The following is a 23,314-nucleotide window of genomic DNA, read 5'->3' as shown; positions in this document are numbered from 1 at the left end:
AACCCTTGCTCCTGACTCTCCCTCTGACTCTGTCCTTGCTAACCTGCACTTTGCCATCTCCAACACCCTTGACATCTTTGACCCTGCCGTGAGGATCCACCTAAAACCTGCCACCAAGAACAACAGCTGATATGACTCCGATCTAGCATCTTTGAAAGTGCAGAGTTGCTGAGCAGAAGTGGCCGACCTTGGGCTTATTCTCTAACAAACTGGCCTGCCGCCTGCTCCAAAGGCAATATCGCTTCTCTATTTGCGCAAAGAAATGGGCCCGCATCCAAGCCTGCATCTCTGGAACCACTAACAACACTGTCAAACATTTCAAAATCTGCAAGGAACTGGTCAATCCACTTGCAGTCTTCACCCCTCTCCTTCCTTCCCAGGCTCCCTGCACTGCCTTGGCCATCCATTTCACATCCAAACTCAGGACATCCTGTCCACACTCTCCTCCACCCCCATCTCCTCTCCCACGCTTGCTCCCCTGCCTCCCTTGTCCCACCTCCTCCCACCACCCTCACTCTCCTGTCCATAGCACCGGATGAGGTCTCTTAAGTGGTCCGCTCTATGAAGGCCTCCTCCAAACACGTGCTCCTATGTTACTCCAAAACCATCAAGGACAACATTTCCTCTCTCACCCCGGCTCTTGACGACTTCTGCGACCACTTCTTTACCAGTGGCGCTTTTCCTCTACCCCTCAAGCACTCCCCTGAGGGCCCTCTCCTAAAAAAAGCCATCTGCTGACCTCCTCCTGCCCAACTATCGCCCTATCTCTATAACCCTCTTCTTGGGTAAACTCTTGGAAAAGTTGGTCCGCCCCTAACTGATCTTTCACATTGATCTTGTTGGTTTCCTTCACGGAAACTGCTCTCTTGAACACCTGTGAAATCATGCTTGCAAATCTCGACTCCAACTCTCCTGCTGTTCTCATTCTCCTCGATCTATCCTCTGCCTTCGACACTGTCAACCATTCCATCCTCAGAAAACGACTGACACCCTCAGCATCACTGCTCCAGCACTGGATTGGCTGACCTCCTTCCTCACTAACTGCCCTTCCCAGTTGCAACTGGCCCCTTTCTCCTCCATAACCACCTACTCTACCTGTGCTGTCACCGAGGGCTCTATCCCATCGTCATGGCTCTTCAATATCTACCTCGCCCCTCTTGCTCACCTGATTTCCTCCTCCTCTCCTCATTTCCAGTCTTATGCGGATAACACACAGCTTTCCTTCAAACTTCACTCTACTTCCCCCTCTTCCTCCTTTCTCATTCCTAACTGTCTATCTGCCATTCAGGCATGGTGTGCAACAAATGATCTCAGTCTCAATGCCAGTAAGATGGAGATCCTCCTCATTGGGACACCTGTTCCTGCTTTTCCTCCTACCCCGTGGCCACCCTCTTTGTGCCCTCTACCCCCACAATCTTGTGAGGCCAAAAACCTCAGGGTCATCTTCGACTCTGCTCACTCTTTCACCACCCACACATCATAGACCTTACCAAGAAGTCCAACTTCCAGCTCCACCTCCTCAGAGGCATTCTTCCTTTTCACACCTTCCCCCAGAAGCTCAATGTCTCCAGAGCTCTGGTCCTCTCCAGGCTGGACTACTGCAATAGCCTCTTTCTCAATCTCCATCTTGCCTCCTTTCACACCCTCCAGCCAATCCAGAATAGGGCTGTGTGAGAAAACTGAAGGTGTCTTACCCACCAGTCCCCAGGGATCTGTCATCCAGGTGGCCAGGACACGACCATCGCTTTTGGATCGAGTTCATGGGGGTGGACCAGTGCAGGGGATCATCTGAATGAGGGATCTTCGGGGAGTAGAAGTAGGACACCGGAGGGCGAGACATTATCCCCTTCCCTATAACACCTTTTCCCATCCAACTAGGTTGGATACCTAGGAACACCCCCCCCCCAATTTCCCGACACAAACACTTTCTCACAGACAGCCCACTGTGAGCGACAACAGACTAACACCAGAGCCGTATACCGGACAGGTCCCAACACCATGGTCAGGCAAGGTCAGGCAATTATGGATCATTACACACACCTGATTCCATCATACTTTCCCACACGGATAAAAGTCAGAGCACGAAAGACGGCAAGACCGGAGAGGTTTGCAAGAAGGGAAGCACCGTTGACCTACAAAGACCGTTATTTCCATGGGCCTTGCAAAGAAACCAAAGACCAGGAAATAAGGCTGATCAAACCTACACAGTGTGTCCGAGATACCGGGGCTCTCCCACCTAGATAACCAAGGCGGGGAGGAGCGATTGCCGCCATGGTACTGTCCTTGGCACCTACAACAAAGCGGCATCTGAAAAAGCAACACAGCCGGTGAGTCATAGAGACTGATACCAAACCAGCTTGCGTTTTGAACCACGGTTGCAAGCGGCAACATTGTATAAAGGGAACACTGTATGAAGCATTTGAAATGAGCGACGCAACTGTAATTGAAAGCCAGAAAGAATTACTTGAACTTCAGAAATGAACTCTGGGGGAATCACGAAAAGATACCATACGCAGAGTGGTCCGGCACCACGTAGGTGCTCATTTGAAAGTCTGTTAGTGTGAAAGAAATATTAAGATCAAAGTGGTCATGCAGCGGGTCTTGCTAAACCCTGTGCACATTCGAAAGTCTTCAACAGTATAAAGTAAATCCAATTGGTCCAAGCCCGGCTGAGGGAGACTAATTGTACCTTGTTTTGGTAAAGGGATCTGAGCCTGGAAAAAGGAGGATCCAACATTGAACGGTTCTGAGCCCGGAAGAGAGGGATCCAACGTTGAACTTTTTGTTTGTGAAAAGGATCGGAGTCCGGCTGAGGGGGATCCAGGGTGAATACCCAAAGTGAATACTGTGAACGCTAAAGAGAGCATTTGTGTGTTGTCTCTGTTCCAGCAGGCCTCCTGCATCAAGAGACTGGTGAGAAGTAAAGAGACATGAACACAGAAGGTCTCGAGATTTGTGGACTGTGAAACTGGAACTGTATCCTTGTGCCGCAGAAGCCAGAGTGTGCGCTTGGCTCGAGGGAACCGCCTTGCTCATGCTGAAAACATGGGGCAAGGAGGGCCCAAGTATCCTGACTTATCATTTTGTGATCACTTCTTTCTTTTTCATGAGCTGCACCCCACACTATTTGTAACTAGTTGTAAGGATTGGGGGGGGGGCGTGGCTAACTAGCCATGGACTAGGTTGTGCTTCCGTGCAGAGCTCCTGATGATCCAACTCTTATCTGGGCATTTACGCTATAAATACGCTTTTTGAGGCTTGCAAAGGAAGGAGAGGTGGTCGGAATACATAGGTAACAGGAATCCTAAGTCAACCGTGTCTGCGGATCGGCAGATAATTGACTTTGTTCGAGGCGGCCGCGTTGATACGTTGTTGCCAAAATGGCGGACAACAAAGGGAGCGACATTGCAGCCTTGCAGATGCCGGTTTGTTGCTGAAATGCACGGTCGGTGGGTGAGGCGGCCGCCTGCAGCACCGAAGGGCAAGCTCCGCCGCGGGCTGCATTAATGGGAAAGCGTCCCGGGCCCGTATACATGTAGCAGCTCGCGAGTGCGAGTACTACATTGTCTGAGAAGAGGCGCGGTGGACTGAGCCGGCTCTTCACGAATTGGGGAGACGGAGTGCGGAGACGCTGGCTGTGTGTGAAAGCGCCGAGCATCGCCTTGCACTGCGAGGCGTAGAAGCAGTGCCCCTGGCTGAACACCGAAGAAGCGCCCGTGGGTGGATACATAGCGGCGTTGAGCTCTTACAGCAGCGCGGCTCCCACCCACAACAAGGAAGCATGTGAAGACTGCTGGGTGCCGAGTGGAAAGGAGCGGGCCGCGGCGGTGAAAGCGGGCGACAGAAGCAAGAAGAGTCGTGTGCTGCAAATAGTGTGGTCCCGTGTGTTATGGGCAGCAATGTTACGCCTACGCACAGGACACACGGATCAGCGTGCGAGGCAATAATAAACATAATTGAGTAACAAATTATAGTTTCCATAATGGAGACTGGGCATTGAGTGTGCGCACAGATTGCATTGGCATCAGGCTGCAATCAGGGCTGCCTGGCAGAGTAACAGCAGCAAATCACAGTACAGTGGTAGCCGGACTGACCACATCACGCGCCCGAGTGCTAACCCCATCCAGGGCCTAGACATTAAGTGGACAACAGAGTTGGAGCGTTGTGGGGACACTGTGATTACCAGGCAGACCGCGCGCCATAGTGCGCAATAAGCATCAAAGGCGGCCTATCACCACTTGCATACACAGGGACACTTGGCACGGAACGGAAGAGCGAATGAGGCGGATTATAAGGCATGCAACATAATTAAAAGACCACGCCCGGAATCTTTTCTGCCGCGGACGTTGTGCCAACGAGAACTATGTGCGGAAAGTAATACGTGGGGGGCTACAATTCGCCTGAATAATAGTTGCATGTGCTATAGTGAATGGAAGAAAGAAGATAGAGACCCCAACGACTGAAAGAACTGGAGGAGCCTCAACGATAGCACTATGTCGGTGAAAGGACTAAGAGCCAAGACCAAACAACCCACAATGGAGGTCTTTTGCGAAAATGCAGAAAACCCCTACAACATCGGCGCAAAACGTGACTCCTGCGGGAGAGGCCCTAGAAGGAGACAAGCAGCAGACCCTGGATGCCATAGCAGAGCTGAGTACTAAATGGGGCTCGGCAATGGCGGATCTGCGAACAGCCCTAGAGAACAAGACTGATGTGGTGGGATCTGAACTTACCTTGTTACGACAGGATGTTAGAGCGCTGGCAGAAAGAAAGAGCTGTCTGGAAAGCACAGTCAAGACCAATACAGCTGTCAGCACGAATAATGCAAAGGAGGTTCATGTCCTAAAACAGCAGAGAATCGGGTGGAAGAAGCGGAAGGAAGGGGGAGAAGAAACAACATACGGGTGGTTGGCCTGCCGCAGGGGGAAGAGGGCCAGGACCCCACAAACTACGTAGAGAACATGATCCTCGAGGAGATTGGAGCAGACAAGCTTTCGCAAGGGATCACGGCGGAGCGAGCGCACCGCGCCTTAATGAGGAAACCACGACCTGGGGCTCCACCGAGACCGATCATGGCGAGGATCTTGAACTACAGAGACAGAGAGAAGATCCTAGAATGTTTTCGTAAAGGCGGAACGATAGAAAGGGCATCCACCAACATCACGGCATACCCTGGAATATACGATGCTGGTACAGAGGCAGAGATACAGCTACGTGGCCATCAAGAGGAGGCTGCGTGCAGTAGGCATCAAGAACATGCTTCTGTACCCGGCAAAGTTGAAGGTGTTACACAAGAGCAGAGCGTTCTTTTTTGACACTCCGGAGGAGGTGGTGACATGGCTGGACCTACAGGGTTGCCCAGAACAAGAAGCGGATCGCGACTGGCAGGAACATGACAACTGAAGATCTTGTGCCACGGACATTGAGGGGATAAGTGGGAGGGCGATCCTGGTTATACTGCGAAAGTGCAATCGGCTGAATATTGGATAGTATTCGGGCCTGGTGAAAGACATGGACTGGAATATAGTGGGTAAAATGTAATTGGTAGCTGTTTGGTATTAACGTAAAGCGTAGTAAATCAGAAATAGGAGCGACAGGATGGAGACAACCTACCCCGGAAACTAATAGTTAATCGGGCATTAGGGCGGCTTCACCCTACTGAGCCCCGAGCATAGGCTTGTACTAGACAGGGCTAGATGTGGGGGTGCCTGAGATGCAGGAATGGAGCTGGGCAACAGTTAGGGAGGGTGTTGTTGGGGAAGGGATGGGTGGGGGGAGGGGAGGGGAGGGAGGTGGGGAGTTTGGTGTGTACATAGTTATGTTTGTGGTGTACATAGTTTTGGGTAGTTTCAGTTTTAGTTTGTGTAAGAGCCTACATGGAAATGTCGAATAAATCAATGGCATCGGGTAACCTCAGACTTGTGACCTGGAATGTGCGGGGCCCTAATAATGATCTCAAACGTAACAAGGTGATGATGTACCTTAAGAGGATTCGGATTGATATAGCCCTGCTACAGGAAACCCATCTCACCAAGGAGAAGTTGGAGGTGGTTAGGAGAAAATGGAGGGGTAATGTTATAGGGGTCACATACTCGGCATATGCAAGAGGGGTGATTACATGGGTGGCACCACATGTGCCATTTCAGCTGCTCAGCTCAACGATAGACCCAGAAGGCAGACTGGTGGTGGTGGCAGGACTCCTGGAGAACAGGGAAGTGAATATTATAAATTTGTATGCCCCTAACCATGACACAACGGCATACATTAGGTCTTTATATAGTAAAATTAGCCCCCTGTTGGGTGGCGTGATGGTGTGGGTAGGGGACTTTAATTGCACTCTGAACCCCAGGTTAGATAGGTCAGATGATAAATTAGAAAAGCCGGCGCCGGCAGCTAAAGCGCTGAGGACACTGTTGATGGACCTCGGCCTAGAGGATGTGTGGAGAAGGCTACACCCAGGGGATAGGCAATACTCGCATTATGCAGCGCCACATGACCTGCATATGAGGCTGGATTATGTTTTTGCATCTGCCGGGATAGTGGGAGAAATGGTGAGGGTGGAATATAAGACCCGAGTACTATCTGACCATTCGCCTTTGGTCATAGAGTGGCGACATCAACCCCCCAGAGCGTGGATCCCGACGTGGAGGCTCAGAACTGAGGCTCTACAGGATGCGGGCTTTCGAGAGGACTTGAGGGAGGCCATCGAGGAATACTTTGAAATTAGCACAGGCAGTGTGCGTTCTGTCGGGACAGTTTGGGAGGCATTTAAGTTAGTGGTGCGGGGAGTAGCTATATCTAAATCCAAAGGGCTCCAAGGGCGTATCGAGCGGGAACTGCAAGAAACGGAGAGAGAGCTAGAGGGCTTGATACAAAATGAGGGGACCACCCGTGTGAACAGCGTTAAAATAAAAGGCTTACAGCTAGCTTGTAGTGAACTTTGGGACAGATTATGCAAACTAAACTATAAGAAATATACAGAGAGGCTGCACGCAGGGGGGGATAAACCGGGTAGGTTATTGGCCTGCTTATACACAAATGAGACCCCCCGCTCGGTGATCGGAGAGGTCAGGGACGCAGAAGGACAAATCCATAATACCCAGAGGGGGTAAGTGATGAGTTCCTCAAGTATTACAGACGATTATATGAAGACACAGGAGTGGATATGAGTCAAGAAATTGTGGATACGATAGATGATATAGGACTGCCCACCTTAGATCTAGAACGAGCAGACCTAGACGCCCCCATCACCGCGGATGAACTGGAGGCAGTCATCCAACACCTGCCTACATGTAAAGCGCCCGGGTCGGACGGGTTACCCAGCGAGTTTTATAAAACGTATAAGCAGGAGCTACTCCAGCCGCTGCTGGCCATGGTTAATGAAGCCTATGAACGGGGGGGGGAACTGCCGGCATCCCTCTGTGAGGCAGTGATCATCCCGCTCCTAAAACCAGGCAAACCAGATGCGGAATGCAGATCTTACAGGCCCTTGTCTATGCTCAATCAGGATAGCAAGATACTCACGGCTGTGCTGGCCAATAGGTTAAAGAGGGTAATTGGTAAGTTGATACACCCAGATCAAACGGGTTATGTCCCCGGTAGAAATATCACAGACAACCACAGGAGGCTACACCATATCATTGATCAAATTGAGGGAGACTCAGGCGAGCTGGCTATCGTGTCGCTGGACGCGGTCAAAGCTTTTGATTCAGTGCGGTGGCCGTGGTTGAAAGCGACTCGGAAAGGATACGGGATGGGACCAGGATATATTAGATGGGTCCAGATGCTATATAGTACCCCGATGGGGAGAGTTAAAACCGGAACCACTATATCAGATAAATGGCCCTGGTCACCCATGTTATACATCTTGCCATTACAGCCGCTGGAAATATGCCTGCAGCAACAATACGGGGAGGTGGGGATCCACACGATTGGAGGCACACACCTGATATCATTGTATGCGGATGATGTGCTCCTCTACCTGCGCTACCCGGAGGAGAACCTGCAATATGTGTTGGAGGTGATGGATCGCTACGCCACTCTCTCGGGCATATCGATGAACCCCGGGAAGTCTAGTTTGTTCCTCCAGGGAAGGTACAAGAGTACCCCACTGGAGAGGCTGCCAGTCTTGCAGATACCTTGGCAGACCGTGACATTTAGGTATCGGTGTGAATGTTTACCACAAAATAGAGACAGAACACAAACATAACACAGAGAAAGTGATGGAGGGAGTTAAGAATAGCATGGTGTTCTGGTCCAGATTACCCCAGATGGGAGAGCAGCTTTACTTAAAATGGTGGTCCTGCCCATATTCTTGCACTTTTTTGTGAATGTCCCGTACTTGATCCCCAAACGCTTTTTTGTGAAACTTAATAGCGTGTGCAGGGGCTTCATATGGGGTAACTCCAGGAACAGGGTGGCCCTGTGGAAACTACAGAATACATGTGATAAGGGGGGCATAAACCTACCGAATTTCGAACTGTATTACCTAGCAGGACAGCTGTTGTATGTGTCTAGGTGGTTGCCTGCGGAAGACTCGGAAGAAGCTAGGCTATTGCAAGGTAAATTGGCTCCTTACTTTTTGAGGGAGACAGTGTGGCTGCAGAAAACTAAAATAGCAAGGATGGGTAGACTATTGAGGCTGGGTTGGGAAGTCTGGCGCAGGAAAACGGTGGGTGACCCAGATCCGCTTTCTCAGCAGGTCCCGCTGGCGGTGCTATGCGGGGAGGACTCCCAATTGTTTGAAGCAATTCGCAGATACTGGGAACCAGTGGGATTGGCCATGCTTGGAGACATATGGCAGGAGAGGGGGGCGTTGGGATTCCAGAGGCTGCAGGAGGAGACAGGGGCGCATAGAGGTCAATTCATTACTTACACCAGGCTCATGAAACGGTCGAGAGAGAGGTGGCCTGAGACTGTGCTAGAGGAAGAACCTGATGCCTCCCTAGAAACGATGTATGATGTCTCGGAGGGTGGGCACGAAATATCTAGGACATATGAGCTCCTGAGGGCAAAGAAGGGGAAGGAGCTGTTCCATTTGAAGCATGACTGGGAGGAAGAGGTGGGGGAACCCATGACAGAGGGACAGTGGGCTAGAGCCCAGAGGTATCATAAAAAAGTGTCCCGGAATGCGAGACTCCAGCAGATCCAGCTGTATATCACCCATAGAGCTTATCTGACTCCCGGTAGAATAGCTAGGTTTGGATGACCGGCTGTACAAAAAGGCCCCAGGTGTGGAGAGAAGGAGGCAGGACTATTGCACATGTTCTGGGCTTGCCCTGAGGTGCATAGATTCTGGGAGGAAATAAAGATAAAAATGGCAGGTGGGGGAGTGGTACTGGATGTAGGGTCTGCCTGGGCTTGCATGCTTGGGATCTTTCCCAGACCACGTCATTCAAAGCATATCAGTAAGATGAAGGACCTGGCCTATATTTTGGCCAAACGCAGAATCGCAATGTGTTGGAAAGCGGCCCACAGGCCCAGAGTGGAGATATGGTGGGCGGACCTCTTGAGATGGGCGGAAGCAGAAACCGCGGTATGGTTTGAAGCTGTCACCAAGGGGGGAGAGGAGGAAGTGGGCCCCCCGATAGCCTGGAGGCAGCTGGTGACCTCGATGGCTAACCCCCACCAGGTCAATCATGATACAGAAGACTCAGATGAGGCGACAAGCACTGAGATTCCTGAAAATGCTCATGTAGATGATGTGGCTGAGATGGCTCGAGTTCGGGGGGAGGGAGGTGGAAGGATGGAAAACGACACTGTATAACGTGATGCTTTGATATTGATCATGTATGTCCTAAAAAGTTATTATATTTGGTGTGTTTGTTGTAAAAATAAAAATATTTAAAAATAAAAATAGTAGTAAGGATTGGCAATAGGTTTTTTAGTATGCGCCCTTTTTATGTTGACACGACTCCACTAGGACTGCCTTCTTTATTATTTGATGGCCGTAGCTTGCTCCCATCTTTAGATTTAGGTTCAGCTCTGCATTTTTCATACCCCTGCAAAGGTTTAATAAACACCTGTGAACTGTGGTCACTTGTGTCTGTCTTACTATTGCCACCATATGTTCCTTACAGCTGCAAGACTTATCCCTGGCCTCAAGCCCAGGGACCGTATCTCTCCAGCCCTAAAATCTCTCCACTGGCTCCCGGTAGCTTATTTTTACATCGAGGTGCTGCCAGGTGAGGAGACTTGAGAGCTGACCCTCCTGGGCCTCTCTTTCCATTTCTTTTGGGTCTGCTTAGGGGCCCTGGGCCTTGTCTGCCCCCCTCTCCCCTTCCCTGTGTGTGTTTCCACTTCCCTCCCTCTGCCTGCCTCCTAGGCCATGATTGGCCAATTCCAACAGCAGCCTGCGAGCCTAGTCGCAGCTGCAGCCCCCGGAGCACCTTTTACATCGAGGTGCTGCCAGGTGAGGAGACTTGAGAAACAACCCTCCTGGGCCGTTTTTTTTCGGGCCTGCTCAGGGGCCCTGGGCCTTGTCTGCACCCCTCTCTCCTTCCGTGTGTGTGTGTGTTTGTATCCACTTCCCTCCCTCCTCCCGCCTCCCAGCCGCCTCCTAGGCCATGATCGGCCAATTCCAACAGCAGCCTGCGGGTCTGGTCGCAGCTGCAGCCCCCGGAGCACCTTTTACATCAAGGTGCTGACAGGTGAGGAGACTTCAGAGCCAACCCTCCTGGGCCTCTCTTCCGGTTCTTTTTTCCAGCCTGCTTAGGGGCCCTGGGCCTTTTCTGCAACCCTCTCCCCTTCTGTGTGTGTATGTGTTTCCACTTCCCTCCCTCTGCCCTCCTCCCAGCCCTCTTCCTAGGCCGTGATTGGCCAATTCCAACAGCAGCCTGCGAGCCTGTCATGATTCCTGCCCCTCATGTCCCCAGCCCTCCGAGATGTCAGGCTGGAGCCAGGCTACGATCACCTGCATGGCCCTCAAGGGCCTCTCCATCCCTCCAAACACCCACTTGGAGTCAGACTTGGCGCTTGTGGCACCAGACTCACTCACTCCCATAGGATAACATTGGGGATTGGACTTGTAGTGCATTGATGGGGACAAGATGGATGCCCCCACATATTTCGGCCTCCAGGACTGCATGTGCGGTCTAGTCTTTTGGGTGTGGTTCAGCCCAGAGGCACCTGGGATACCCAGAGACTATTTAAGCCAGACCCAGGCTGAGAAACATGCTGTGCGTTTTCTGCACCTGCAGCGTGACACTCACAGTGTTTGGATCAGTCTCCAGTAGGCCTGCATCTTTCTTCTGCACTCAGCTCCTGCAAGAACAAATACACTGTTAGGAACAGCCTTACCTTGCAGCGCTTCTGCCCATCAGTCATCGCTCCTTCTGTTCTGCGGGCATCTTCGGCGGCGTCATTCCCATCCCGGCACGCCGCTTCCTAAGGAAAAGGGAAAAGAACAGAAAAAAGGCATTAGTAAGCATTCTGCAAATCTTCGCTTATTTTTAAATACTGTACGAGCTTCAAACGCTTACCTGAATCCCAGCCGCCCTGGTGGGAACTCTGTCTCTGGAACTTCTCATCCATCTGCAAGAGGCAAAAGACACTCCAGGTTAGCGTGGAAACATCTAGAGGCGCCGCATACCGCGCTTACCCACCGCATTTGTTCTTCATTACCGGCATCCACGCTGAAAACGTTGCGGCACCTAAAAGACACAGAAAAAGAACTCAGTTTAATGAAAATACGAAAGGGTGGCATCGGGCATCGCGCTCTCACTCACCTTCAGCGCTACTCATCTCTGCAGCACGCCGCCATCCCCGGACGCCAGCCATCATCTAAGGAAGGAAAGGAACGAAGTTAGAGAATTGTTCAAAAGACTCATTATACTTACCTGTCGGACTCTTGCCAGTGAAGTAACTAGGCAGTAACGAGCCTGCATCAATCAATGCGCCCCTGCGCTGAAGGCAGGACGGAGAGCACACTATCCAAGAAAACAAGGTGAGCTGTGGATCAAAGGGAAGGGTTGGACCCCGGGGAAGAAGGGGTTCAAGCACACAGACAATAGGGAGTTAAACTCCACCAATCCTGTGTTTCAGGCCCAGTCTCCAGTCGAATAGCCTCCAGGGAAGCATTCAAGGTCGTAAGAGGTCAGAACAGGCTGAGTGACGTCCCCGTGGATACCAGGTGAGCGTTACAGAGCCTAGTCGCAGCTGCAGCCCCCGGAGCACTTTTTACATCAAGGTGCTGCCAGGTGAGGAGACTTGAGAGCCGACCCTCCTGGGCCTCTCTTTCCATTTTATTTGGGCCTCCTTAGAGGCCCTGGGCCTTGTCTGCACCCCTCTCCCCTTCTGTGTGTGGGCGTTTCCACTTCCCTCCATCCCTCCCCCCGCCTCCCAGCCCGCCTCCTAGGCCGTGATTGGCTAATTCCAACAGCAGCCTCGCAGCTGCAGCCCCAGGAGCACCTTTTACATTGAGGTGCTGCCAGGTGAAGAGACTTGAGAGCCGACCCTCCTGGGCCTCTCTTTCCATTTTCTTTTCAGGTCTGCTTAGTGGCCCTGGGTCTTGCCTGCACCCCTCTCCCCTTCTGTGTGTGTGTGTGTTTCCACTTCCCCCCCTCCTCCCGCCTCCCAGCCTGCCCATCGCCTGTGATCAAGGTCATAAGGGACCTCCCCAGGGCAGCCCTCTGCCCGGCAGCCCCTTCGGCTAAGGGCCCAAGGCCAAGGGAGGCTCCTACATTGGCAGCTCCAGAGTGTGTCTGTAGGTGTCCGCAGGGGCAGCCAAGGAAGACAGCAGTCAACAAAACACCAACAAAAACTGAGTGTGGCATGGGTGGGGAGTAGAGCAATTACTCTACTCCGGAAAGCCCTGCTACTCTACCTTACCTTCCCATAGCATAGACTGCCATAGACTGACATAATGCATACTTAGAGAGACTTGTGACCACTGTAAATGGACTGTAAACGTTGCTGTTTAATGCATACTAACTTACCTGCCAATGTTAGCATGTGCCACACTCAGAGGGAACTCTTAACCTTAGCCTGCGTCGCATCTAGATAGAAATGTGAATGGTAGCATGTGCCACACTCAGAGGGAATGCGTAACCTTAGCCTGTGTCGCATCTAAATGGAGGATTGAATGTTGGCATGTGCCACACTCAGAGGGAGCTCTTAACCTTGGCCTGCATCACATCTAGACAGGATTGTGAATGTTAGCACATGCCACACTTGGATGGAATTCCTAACCGTGGCCTGCGTCGCATCTAGATAGAAATGTGAATGTTAGCATGTGCCGCACTTGGATGGAATTCTTAACCTTGGCCTGTGTCGCATCTAGACAGGATTAGGAATGTTAGCATGTGCCACACTTTAAATGAAATGCAAATGATAACGAGTGCCACACATGGATGGATTTGTGATCACTAGCCTGCCTCACTTCTAGACAGAATATTGAAAATCAGCAAGTAGTACACTCAGATGGAATAAGTGAATGATAGCAAGCATCTCACCTAGACATAATTAGAAGAACAGCAATTCCAACTAACCAATCTACTAACAATTTCACCCCTCTGCATACACCTCTCAAACTCTAACCAAACACAACCACAAGCCTAAAACACAGCAATCCGCACAAACTTCACTACACTGCAACAACAAAACAAACCACACATAGACTTGCACAATAGCACACGACAACTACCGACTGTAAAACACCCCAAGCACAGCCAATGAACCCATCGGGCTGAGGCTGCCAACAGCACATCACTGCTCTCTTGCACTTTTGCAGTTTATTCCCACTAACTCACCCCCCTCCTCCCTTTTTTCATAGCCGCCAGCGCGCCAGGGGACCACTCCGGTGGTGATAGTGCGCGGTACAAATATCCTTTAACATTAACTAAGAGAAGCAAAGGATACCATCTGACCTTCATGGCAAACATACCCAATCAGAATCTGTCTTGTAATCCAGGTACGCCAACACAATGCCCTATTCCCAATTTGCAACCCGGGATTGTACCAGAGTGAAGCCCCATAGTGTATCCATACATTCTGGCCATTACTAATAATACATGATGCAAGAGCAATCCTGGTAGCCTCAATAGATGGCAACTTGGCAGCTACATTGGGCATCTTCCCCATGGAATATAAACCATTCCAAGAATACAGTGAAAACCTATCTCTCTCTATTGACATCCATAGTGGTGCTGGAGCTCCCCTCTCTCCCAACATAAGAAGCAGATTTCTTCAAAAGGAATCCGCTATGGTAATTTTCAAGGATAGGATATCCAAACCCGCCCTCTTGTACACTGAGCACTAGGATATATCGTGGTATTCTTAGCCTCTTCTCTTCACCCCACAGAAATCCCTCAAAAATCTTATCTATACATCTAAGCATCTTCTTTGGAAATGTTAAAGGTAGAGATTGAATAACAGAGCACTTTGTGACTGCCCTTCATCTATTTTCATGCAATGCTTCACTTGGGGAAAAAACTAAGTGCTGTGAATTGTGTCTTAATGTAATTGCTTATAAACTCACTCCCCTAACCGATCAACATAACTGACATTGTTAATGTGCCAAGAATGGTCTACATCATCAATGTGATACAGACGAATGTCCAGGAACCTTGAAAAGGAAATCTTTGCCATCCATACCAGTAGCCCTTACTAACTTCCTCTTTATTGCAGGGATAAGCAACCTGTAGTCTCCAAATATGTTGGCCTACAGCTCTTTAGCTACAATAGTCAATGGAGAAAGATCACAGAATTCGTAGAATAAAACACGTGGAGATCCTCAGGTTGCATACCCCTGCTCTGTGGATACACTAGCGTGTCCTGATGCATTGCCCTTGAACCAGGATTCCAACAGGAAATCATGCTATAAGCATTATGCATCTGAGCAAGGAGGACATTCATTAACTAATTAAGATCATATTTAATTGAACAGGTTATCATTTAGATGTTGTGTCTTTATCTAGTATACTAGTAATCATATTAAAGGACAGAAAATCAAAAACAAAGGAATTTACCTAGTGGAACTTGCGTGTAGGTCTTGGCTTTCTTCATGCTTGTTAGGATATCGTCTAAAAGTTCTGCTTTGTTCTTCCGAGTAGGAATGGATTCTCCTTTTCCAACCTAAAAAAGAGCCACAACTTGACTGATTACATCTGTAATGCAAACACACAGATGTTTCATTCATAGGAAACAAATCATGACCTACCGCAGGTGAAATGTGTGAACAACTAAATTGCCCAATAATAATTGCCCAAGCAACAATGTGTATATTTATCAAAAATATTTATAAAATTGTCTTTAAAATACAGAACACTACCTGCTAGTAAATAGGTCAAAATACCAAAACTTTGAGTTATTCAACACACTCTTCGACTCCACTCTCTCCTTCTCTCCTCACATCTCTGACCTCGCCAAGAGGCCCCACTACCAGCTGCACCTGCTCAGAGGTATTCTTCCTTTTCTCACTTTCCCCCAGAAGCTCAGTGTCGCCAGAGCCCTGGTTCTCTCTAGGATGGACTACTGCAACAGCCTCTTTCTCAATCTGACTTTCTCTACACTCCGCCCTCTGCAACTAATCCAGAACAGGACAGCGAGTCTTATCCTTGGCCTCAAGCCCAGGCCCCGTCTCTCTTCAACACTGAAATCTCTCCACTGGCTCCCCGTGGCTGCAAGGATCAAGTTTAAGACACTCTGCGTTGTGTACAAAGCTTTCTGGGGCCGGGGCCCACACTACATCCAATTTTCTCTTCCAAAATACCTTCTTTCTCGAGCCCTTCACTCAACTACCTCCAACTCTGAGGGTCAGACACTTCGCTAGGCAGAAAGTGGGCGGTATACCTCTCTCTTCTGCAGGTGCCTCCATCTAGAATGGCCTCTCTGCCCCTCTTAAACTTGAGCCGGACCACCCGCTTTCTCCCTCTCCCTCCCCTGCTGACCTACCCGTCTGAAGCACCGACTGGTTGCCTGGCACCCCTCTGAGCATAATGGGTACCAGGCTCCTCCATGATCAGTCTCCCCTGCATTGCCTCTGGGCCACCGCGCACTTAGGGGCTGTAACTGTAACCTCTATAGTCCCCTCCCTCCTTGCACTTACCCAGAGCCACGCTGCCCTGGATGCACTTACTCAGAGCATTGCAGCCCTGATCACAACCCCAGCCCCTATCCCTGGCACTTGCCCCCCTCTCCATCCCCCTTGCACTTTGGTGCTGTTGCACTTGCATGATCTGAATATCGCAAGTCCTAGTAAGATTGTTTGTAATGTCCTCCCTCTGTCTTCCCTCCGTTGTCTTGTCGTGCCTAGAAACACTTATGTACAGGCGCGTTATAAATGACTTATCATATCATATAATTATTAAGTTATGACAATGTGGCTGCAGACAGAAGCGGCAAGATAAGGTCATATTTCCATAATAGGCTTGAAAAGAGCGGTGCAGCCACAGAAACAACTGTCAAATCAGCTCTGTGAGACCCTTAGCATCATGGACCTGGTACTGGATTAGTTGTCCTCATTCCTCTCCAACTGGCCTTCCCAGGTTCAACTGGGCCCTTTTCTCTCCTCTATCACACTCTCCAGGTGCGGTGTCCCTCAAGGCTCTATCCTCTCGCCGTGGCTCTTCAACATCTACCTTGCCCCTCTGGCCCACCTGGTCTCCTTCTCTCCTCACTTCCAGTGTTATGCAGATGACGCACAGCTCTCCTTCAAGCTTCCCTCCACTGCTTCCTCTTCCTCCTCTCTCACTCCCGACTGTCTGACTGCTATTCAGGCAGGGTGTGCTGCCAATAATCTCTGCCTTAATGTCAGTAAGACCGAGATCTTTCTCATTGGGACCCCTGCTCCCTCCTTCCCTCCAACCCTCTAGGCCCCCCTCTATTGGTCCCCTCCCCTCACCCTCTTGTTAGGCAAAAAACCTTGGTGTCATCTTTGACTCCTCTCTCTCCTCACATCACAGATCTTGACAAGAAGGCCCACTATCAGCTGCATTGCCACAGAGGCATTCTCCCTTTCCTCACCCTCCCCCAGAAACTCAATGTCTACAGAGCTCTGGTCCACTCTAGGCTGCACTGCTGCAACAGCCTCTTCCTAAATCTTCCTTCATCCTCCCTTCGCTCCTTCAAATAATCCAGAATAGGACTGCGAGACTGATTGTTGGCCTCAAGCCAAGGCAGCGCATCTCTCCAACCCTAAAATCTCACCACTGGCTCCCAGTTGCTGCTAGGATCAAGTTCAAGACCCTCTGAATCATCCACAAGGCTTTCGGGGGCCTTGGATCCGGCTACATCCAACTCTCCCTAAATACCTCCCTGCTAGAGCCTTTCGGTCTTCTAGCTCCAACTCTCTGCAGATCAGACGATTCTCTAAGCAGAGAGTGGGGGGTAGACCTCTCTCCCTCTGGAATGGTCTCCTTGCCCCTCTCAGGCTTGAGCCAGATCACCTTAAGGTCCGTAAGCTCCTCAAGACACTCCTTTTCTCTTATTCCTTCCCTCTTTCTCTCCCCTGCTAACACCCCGTCTGCCACAGTGCCTGGCTCCCTCTGAGTTCTACAGGGCAGCATACCCCCCCCAGTTCTCCCTCTTCCTGGCACTTAGCATGTGGACCCTCATCTCATGCATTCCATTCCATGTCACTTGCCCACCTGTCCTCTCCTTAGCACTCCCCCATTCCCTGTGGCCCTCTTACCCCCCTCCTCCACCCCTCTTTCACTTACACTCTCTCCTCTTTGCCCTGCTCCTCCTTTCCCATCCTAGCACTTTGCATTCGTGCAGACCGGCACTCGCGCCTCCCGCCCCCCACTTGCATGTCTTGCTACTGCACTTGCATGATACAAATGTCACAAGGACAGTTATTGTTATCTTTCTCCCTTGTCCCCCACCCCCCACTTTGCCTTGTGGCACCTTGAAACACCATTTGTTGTATAGACGCCTTACAAATATCCAATAAAATAAAAATAGATCAAGATAAAGCCCCTGATGCGACAACCATTAAAGAGAGTCAGAGAAGAAAAGGGCTTAAGTTCCATCTGCAGTTCCAGATTTGAAGGCTAGTCCCAAGAAAACTATCTTATGGAGATAATGGATGGAGCACTCTTATCAATGGGAACGATAAAGGAAACAGTCATTGAGATGAAGCAAGCCCACCCAATAGTCAAGCGACGCACAAAAGAACTATGAAGGGAGTGTCTCAGCATCTGGCCTTGAAAAAGAAACTGACAGATTTAACCCTACAGCTGGATTCTATACCCAGACTTAGAGGCTACAATTATGCTTTCTCACATCTTTATTTCTAGAGCAGCACCACATTAAAACACAATAATATATACATAACAAAATTTAAACTACGACTCCCAACTGGTTTCAGTCTTTGGTAGTTCATATATTATTGGTCCTTTTCCAAACACGTTACTCTTATGACCAATCAACACCTATTCAGTCCCATAAACACTGATCTTCCTGTTCTCATCCTCTATTTTTGCTGCTCGGCAGCAAGTTAATTATGCCTTTCATATTACTTGCGTTATTTGTGATGCCATTGTCAGTGTTTTTAGTTATTGTTTATAGAGGCGAGCGTGAGGAGTTACTGCTGGCCCGAGCGCAGCAGCAGGAAAGGCGGAGCATATCTACAATAGTAATGCAAATGGCAAAACTTGTGGGGATAACTGGCGTGGTGCGCTCCACTGTCTATAGCCTTATCTGAGTGCAGCAGAAAGTACACAGAAGGTTCCCCTGAGAACCTCCAAAGTGATGAATACTGAAGGATATGAAGCGTACTTAAAATGCGCACATAGACCTCAATTTCAGTACATGATACTTGAATTTTCAATTCAAAATCCACGACAACAGAGAAAAATATACATGGATAAAGCCATTGAGTATATATGAGAAGATTTTAATCCAAGCACAGCCGGCACGTGTTTCGACCACTGGGTCGTTATCATTGCTCATTGATAACTAACTAGTCACTCATTGCTGCTAACCGTGTGGGATTCATCCCTTTCACTAAGGAACAAGAGCTATTGATACCTCCTTTATAAAGGAACTCTGTAGTGACAGACTGGCCATTGTACTTACTACTTTTCTATAAACAGGCATCCATGCCATGGATTTTGACGACCTATTATTCGGTTTTTTGTGACTAAGGACCTATCCTTGCAGCATAGTACTCAGCGTTTTTATTCGAGGATCAATAATCTACTAGGGTCCGTGCCCAGCATTACCAGTTTGCCTTGATAACGACCCAGTGGTCGAAACACGTGCCGGCTGTGCTTGGATTAAAATCTTTTCATATATCCTCAATGGCTTTATCCATGTCTATTTTTCTCTGTTGTCATGGATTTTGAATTGAAAATTCAAGTATCATTTACTGCAATTTAGGTCTATGTGCGCATTTTAAGTACACTTCATATCCTTCAGTATCTACAATAGTATTACGGTTGCAACATAGCTTGAGCGACTGCAACACTTAAGGCTGGCTGGTAGGACGCAAGCGGTCACGGGAGATGATCGCAGCGAGACGGGGCTTATAAGCTTCTGGCACCTTAAGATCACGCTTCCATGATCATTGGTGTAACGCAGTGAAAGAGTGCAATTTTTGGAGGTCGATGAAAGTTACAGTAACCCCGTATTACCGGCAGACACACGTGGATAACCTGTGGAGCAGTATTACCTCAAGGAAGCTAACTGAAAGGAGAGTGCTAATGGTGCAGCGACCCCTGCTGGCAGTAAGTGCCAATTAATAAAATACATTTTGTGACGGGCTAAATCCCAAATTAAACTGATCAGCTGAGAGAGCAGCATTTGCCCTAACCCACTATTTTAGTGTACTGCCTATACAAATAAATATATATTTTTACGGGAACAGGCCCAAGACTCCTGTGGTCAAAACCTTCCCAATATCACTGAGTGGGATGAGTAGCTCCAGTGAAGAGGGCATGTGAGCCAGAAAATAATCCAGCCCAGCATAAGCAAAGTAATTCAGAAAGCAATGGGGGACAGGCTGAAATGTTCCTGAGACACGGAGGAGCTCAGGGGTGCATGTGAGCCTGGGCGAGAGAAAGGGGGAAGCCTACAAGGCCCAAGATGCCCAGACATCCCCGGGCTCGCCACATAAGGTGAAAGGTGGCATGAGAAAGGCAGTGAGGTCGAGAGTTAAGGAAAGCAGGTGGCAAGACATATCCTCGAGCAGCTCGAACGAGGACAAGGACTGGCAGGAGCAAACCACTGAGGATGAGGTGGAGACTATATCATCTACCAGTGAGGGAACACACAGAAAGGCTCCAAAGAAAAGAAAGGGCACGGAGAATGAAGAGGATACAGGGATGATTTTGACCCGGATTCCCTCATTCACCCACGGTCTTTGGAGTGGCAGCCATCGACAGAAATTGCAGCATACCTGAAGAAGAGTCTCAGGACACCACTAGCAAAAGAAGCTAAAAACAAACTCAGAGCACAGTGTCCTAGACCACATCTGCCTGGGGGTTAGCCGAAACCCCTGCGCTAGATGAAAAGATGATCACATTTATGGGCAGATACGTGAAAGACATAAAGGGTCTGAGTAGATCCTGGCGCTCATGCCAAGATAAATTACGGGGCCAATTACAAAGATCCTTCAAATGGCAGAGGAAGCTAAGGAGAAAGGAGAGAACATTGTCCCTGTGATTTTGAACATAGAGTGTGCCTCCAGGAGAGTTGGAAGCCTTCAACATATTTGAAAATCAATGAGGGGGCAGTCCGTGATTTATGGTCCGAACAACTAATGCCAACAAACCGCCCCCTTCAGCTCTCCTCTTACACAGATGAAGGTGTTTGCCCCTTCTTTATGCCCCCACATGGCAACCAAAATGTCCCACTAGCCACCAGGGATTTTTGTGAGGATGGCAGTCTCTTAGCATAATTCCTGGATCCTCCACTGTCGCATGCCACTGCCTCTACCATGGGAGAAAACTGGGGAGTTCCACCAAATAGCCCCCACAGAACAGGTGTGTAGCCTAATCTGCTGACCCAGGGGAGTTGAGTGTCTCCACAAGTCTACCAGTTACTGTTGTGGGAGGAAGTGCCTTCTCAATGTCCTACTTTTCTCCACTACTGTGTACCACAGTGACAGGAAGAGTATCACGCGGCAGTAGCACAGCTCCCATTGCTATCTCCTGGGAGTAGGGACAAGTAATTCTATTCCCAACTGTCATTGGACACAGGCCAGAGCAAGGTTCAGAACAGCAGGGCCTCGCCTACAATGAGGAACTGAAGCAGGTCTCTGTGGCATGCTTCACAAGGAAGTTTGAGGAGTGGTTATTTTATTGTATAAAAACTGCAAAGCATTCCAGAGATGGTCTGGAAAGGGGAACATTGGAAGAAAAAGACTGTTTAAGGTTTAAAGGAGAAGATAACATTTTCATTGCCCAGCTCTCTGGATGAAATGATGGAGCTACTACAACATTGAGACATTTCAGCCTGCTCAGTCTTTCCCATTTGGGGAGTTGAGTGGATGACTTTTCCAGGCACCAAATGTGAAAAAGTTCTTACGTTTACTATTTTTGTTTTCCAGTTGGTTATCCAAAGTAGCACAGGAGCAGACAATCCTTTTCTAAGGACAGGAGTGGCGGGAAAGAGAAACAGATCAATAAATAGATCTTCCTACTTAACAGAGTCTGTTGATCCTACTCGCCTTTGTGACACTCCCTAACCAGAGGAGTCAGGGTGCACAGTGGTATACTGTTTTCCTGGATATCTTATGAGGAAATACAAGTGCAGACTTTCTCTACCTTATTATTTCCTACATTGGTTGAGAATATATGAGAATTATGGCTAAGAAGGAGTTAGTGAAACGTACACAAAATATCCATTCCCGAATTAGGAACTTATTTTTCTATGTTTTAGAAATGGACACCTTTATAAATCCTTCTATACCTCTTACCGACACAGGAAGTCCTAGCAATTCGATCCGCTTCTAAATAAAAAACCTGTATACTATGTGGAGACCTCCAAGCCACTGAATCTATCAAACACCTTTTAATAGTCTGTCCGGCAATCGACCTCGAAAGAGAGGCCTTCCTCGGTCCTGTGTATAAAGCATCTCACATCATTGACGAAAACATCTGGTGGAACCGCCTCATCACAGGAGCCCAAACGTTTTGGCCAATAGCAGCAGCCAAAATTATAACCATCGCTATGGAGAAGACTATGCAAGTGACGTAAAAGAGTCCTTTCTTCGTTAAAGCACCCGCTTGAGAAATCTACTAAAGTACAGAAAACGACTCTTCTCCTTATTCTACAACCAGAAAAAGTCTTTGTAAAAATCAAAATTGATTAAATACAAATAATTTAAAAAAAATGTATTTGTTTTGGGCAGCAGTTGGGAGCACAGCAGAGGAGAGTGCAAAGTGGAGGGTGAAAAAGAGAGATGGTGTACAAGGAGGGAGGATTATGGGACAAAGGACTATTAAGATGATTTTTGAGGGTTCACTGGCAGGGAGCACTAGGTGCAAGTAGCACTATGGGATGAACCTTAGAGAAAGAACACTGAGGGGGGAGGAGAACTTGCAGAGGAAGGAGCACTGGGTGAGCCGTAGGGAAGGCAGGACTGGGAAGAGCATGGAGGACAGTGGGAAGAGGAGTGTTGGGGGTGGGAGTTCAAGAGAGGCAAGGCAGGAGTATAGGGAGGATGAACGTATGCGAAATGGAACTCAGGGGAGCTCTTGGGTGAGAGGAGTGCAGTGTGACGGGAGTGTAGTAAAAAGAGTATTGGGTGAGGACCACAAGGGGGAGGTAGGAGAATAGGGGGAGGAGAAGATGGACTGGGAAAGCACAGGCAAGGAAGGAATGCAGTGGTTCGGAGTGCACAGCAGAAAAAGAGTCACATGGGTTGGAGAAGGTGCACAATAAATGGGAAATATGCTCAAAGGGAGAAGAAGGGTGGAGAAAGTGCACAAGGGGGAGAAAGGAGATCAAGGGGTAGGCGGCTGCCTAAAGTGGTTATGGTTTGCAATGGGGCACAGGGATAATGCGGAAAAGCCAGCCGGGGAAAGGTGCACAAGAGAGGGTAAGCCCGCACTATACATTGTCTGACCACTGCTACCTATGCTGTGGTGGCTGTAGAGGTTCCACCATGACAGACATGAAGTGTATATTGCACTGCTTCGATCAGGAGCCTGAGAACTAACTGATACAGGTGCCCAATCATGTCCATTTGCACAACATGTTAGACATATTTTGAGAGAAATAAAACATTTTTCACATTTTCTTTATTTTCTGACAACCTTCAAAAGCAAATTGAGAGTTCTGTGCATTACTGCATTCACCATATTGTGTGGAAAAGGGATGCACGTTTGGGCTGGTTGGCTTTTAAAACTAGCAAGCAATGATGATTTGA

The 23,314-nt window shown here is 49.1% G+C and overlaps 1 protein-coding gene across 3 annotated transcripts in view; it reads right to left on the bottom strand.

Moving 5' to 3' along the window:
- Window positions 1-23,314, bottom strand: part of XRRA1 (X-ray radiation resistance associated 1) — a 624,270-nt gene that overhangs the window by 13,670 nt on the left and 587,286 nt on the right. For all 3 annotated transcript variants that reach the window (XM_069640151.1, XM_069640152.1, XM_069640153.1), the window contains one exon: window positions 14,967-15,072. In XM_069640151.1, the coding sequence (XP_069496252.1) occupies window positions 14,967-15,072 (106 nt within the window). The remainder of the gene's footprint in view (window positions 1-14,966; window positions 15,073-23,314) is intronic.

The sequence above is a fragment of the Ambystoma mexicanum genome, chromosome 7q (genome assembly GCF_040938575.1).
Source record: "Ambystoma mexicanum isolate Mex_15411 chromosome 7q, UKY_AmexF1_1, whole genome shotgun sequence".
NCBI classification, from domain to species: Eukaryota; Metazoa; Chordata; class Amphibia; order Caudata; family Ambystomatidae; genus Ambystoma; species Ambystoma mexicanum.
Note: the sequence above shows the minus strand (reverse complement) of the source record. Positions and strands in the feature narration are given on the sequence as shown.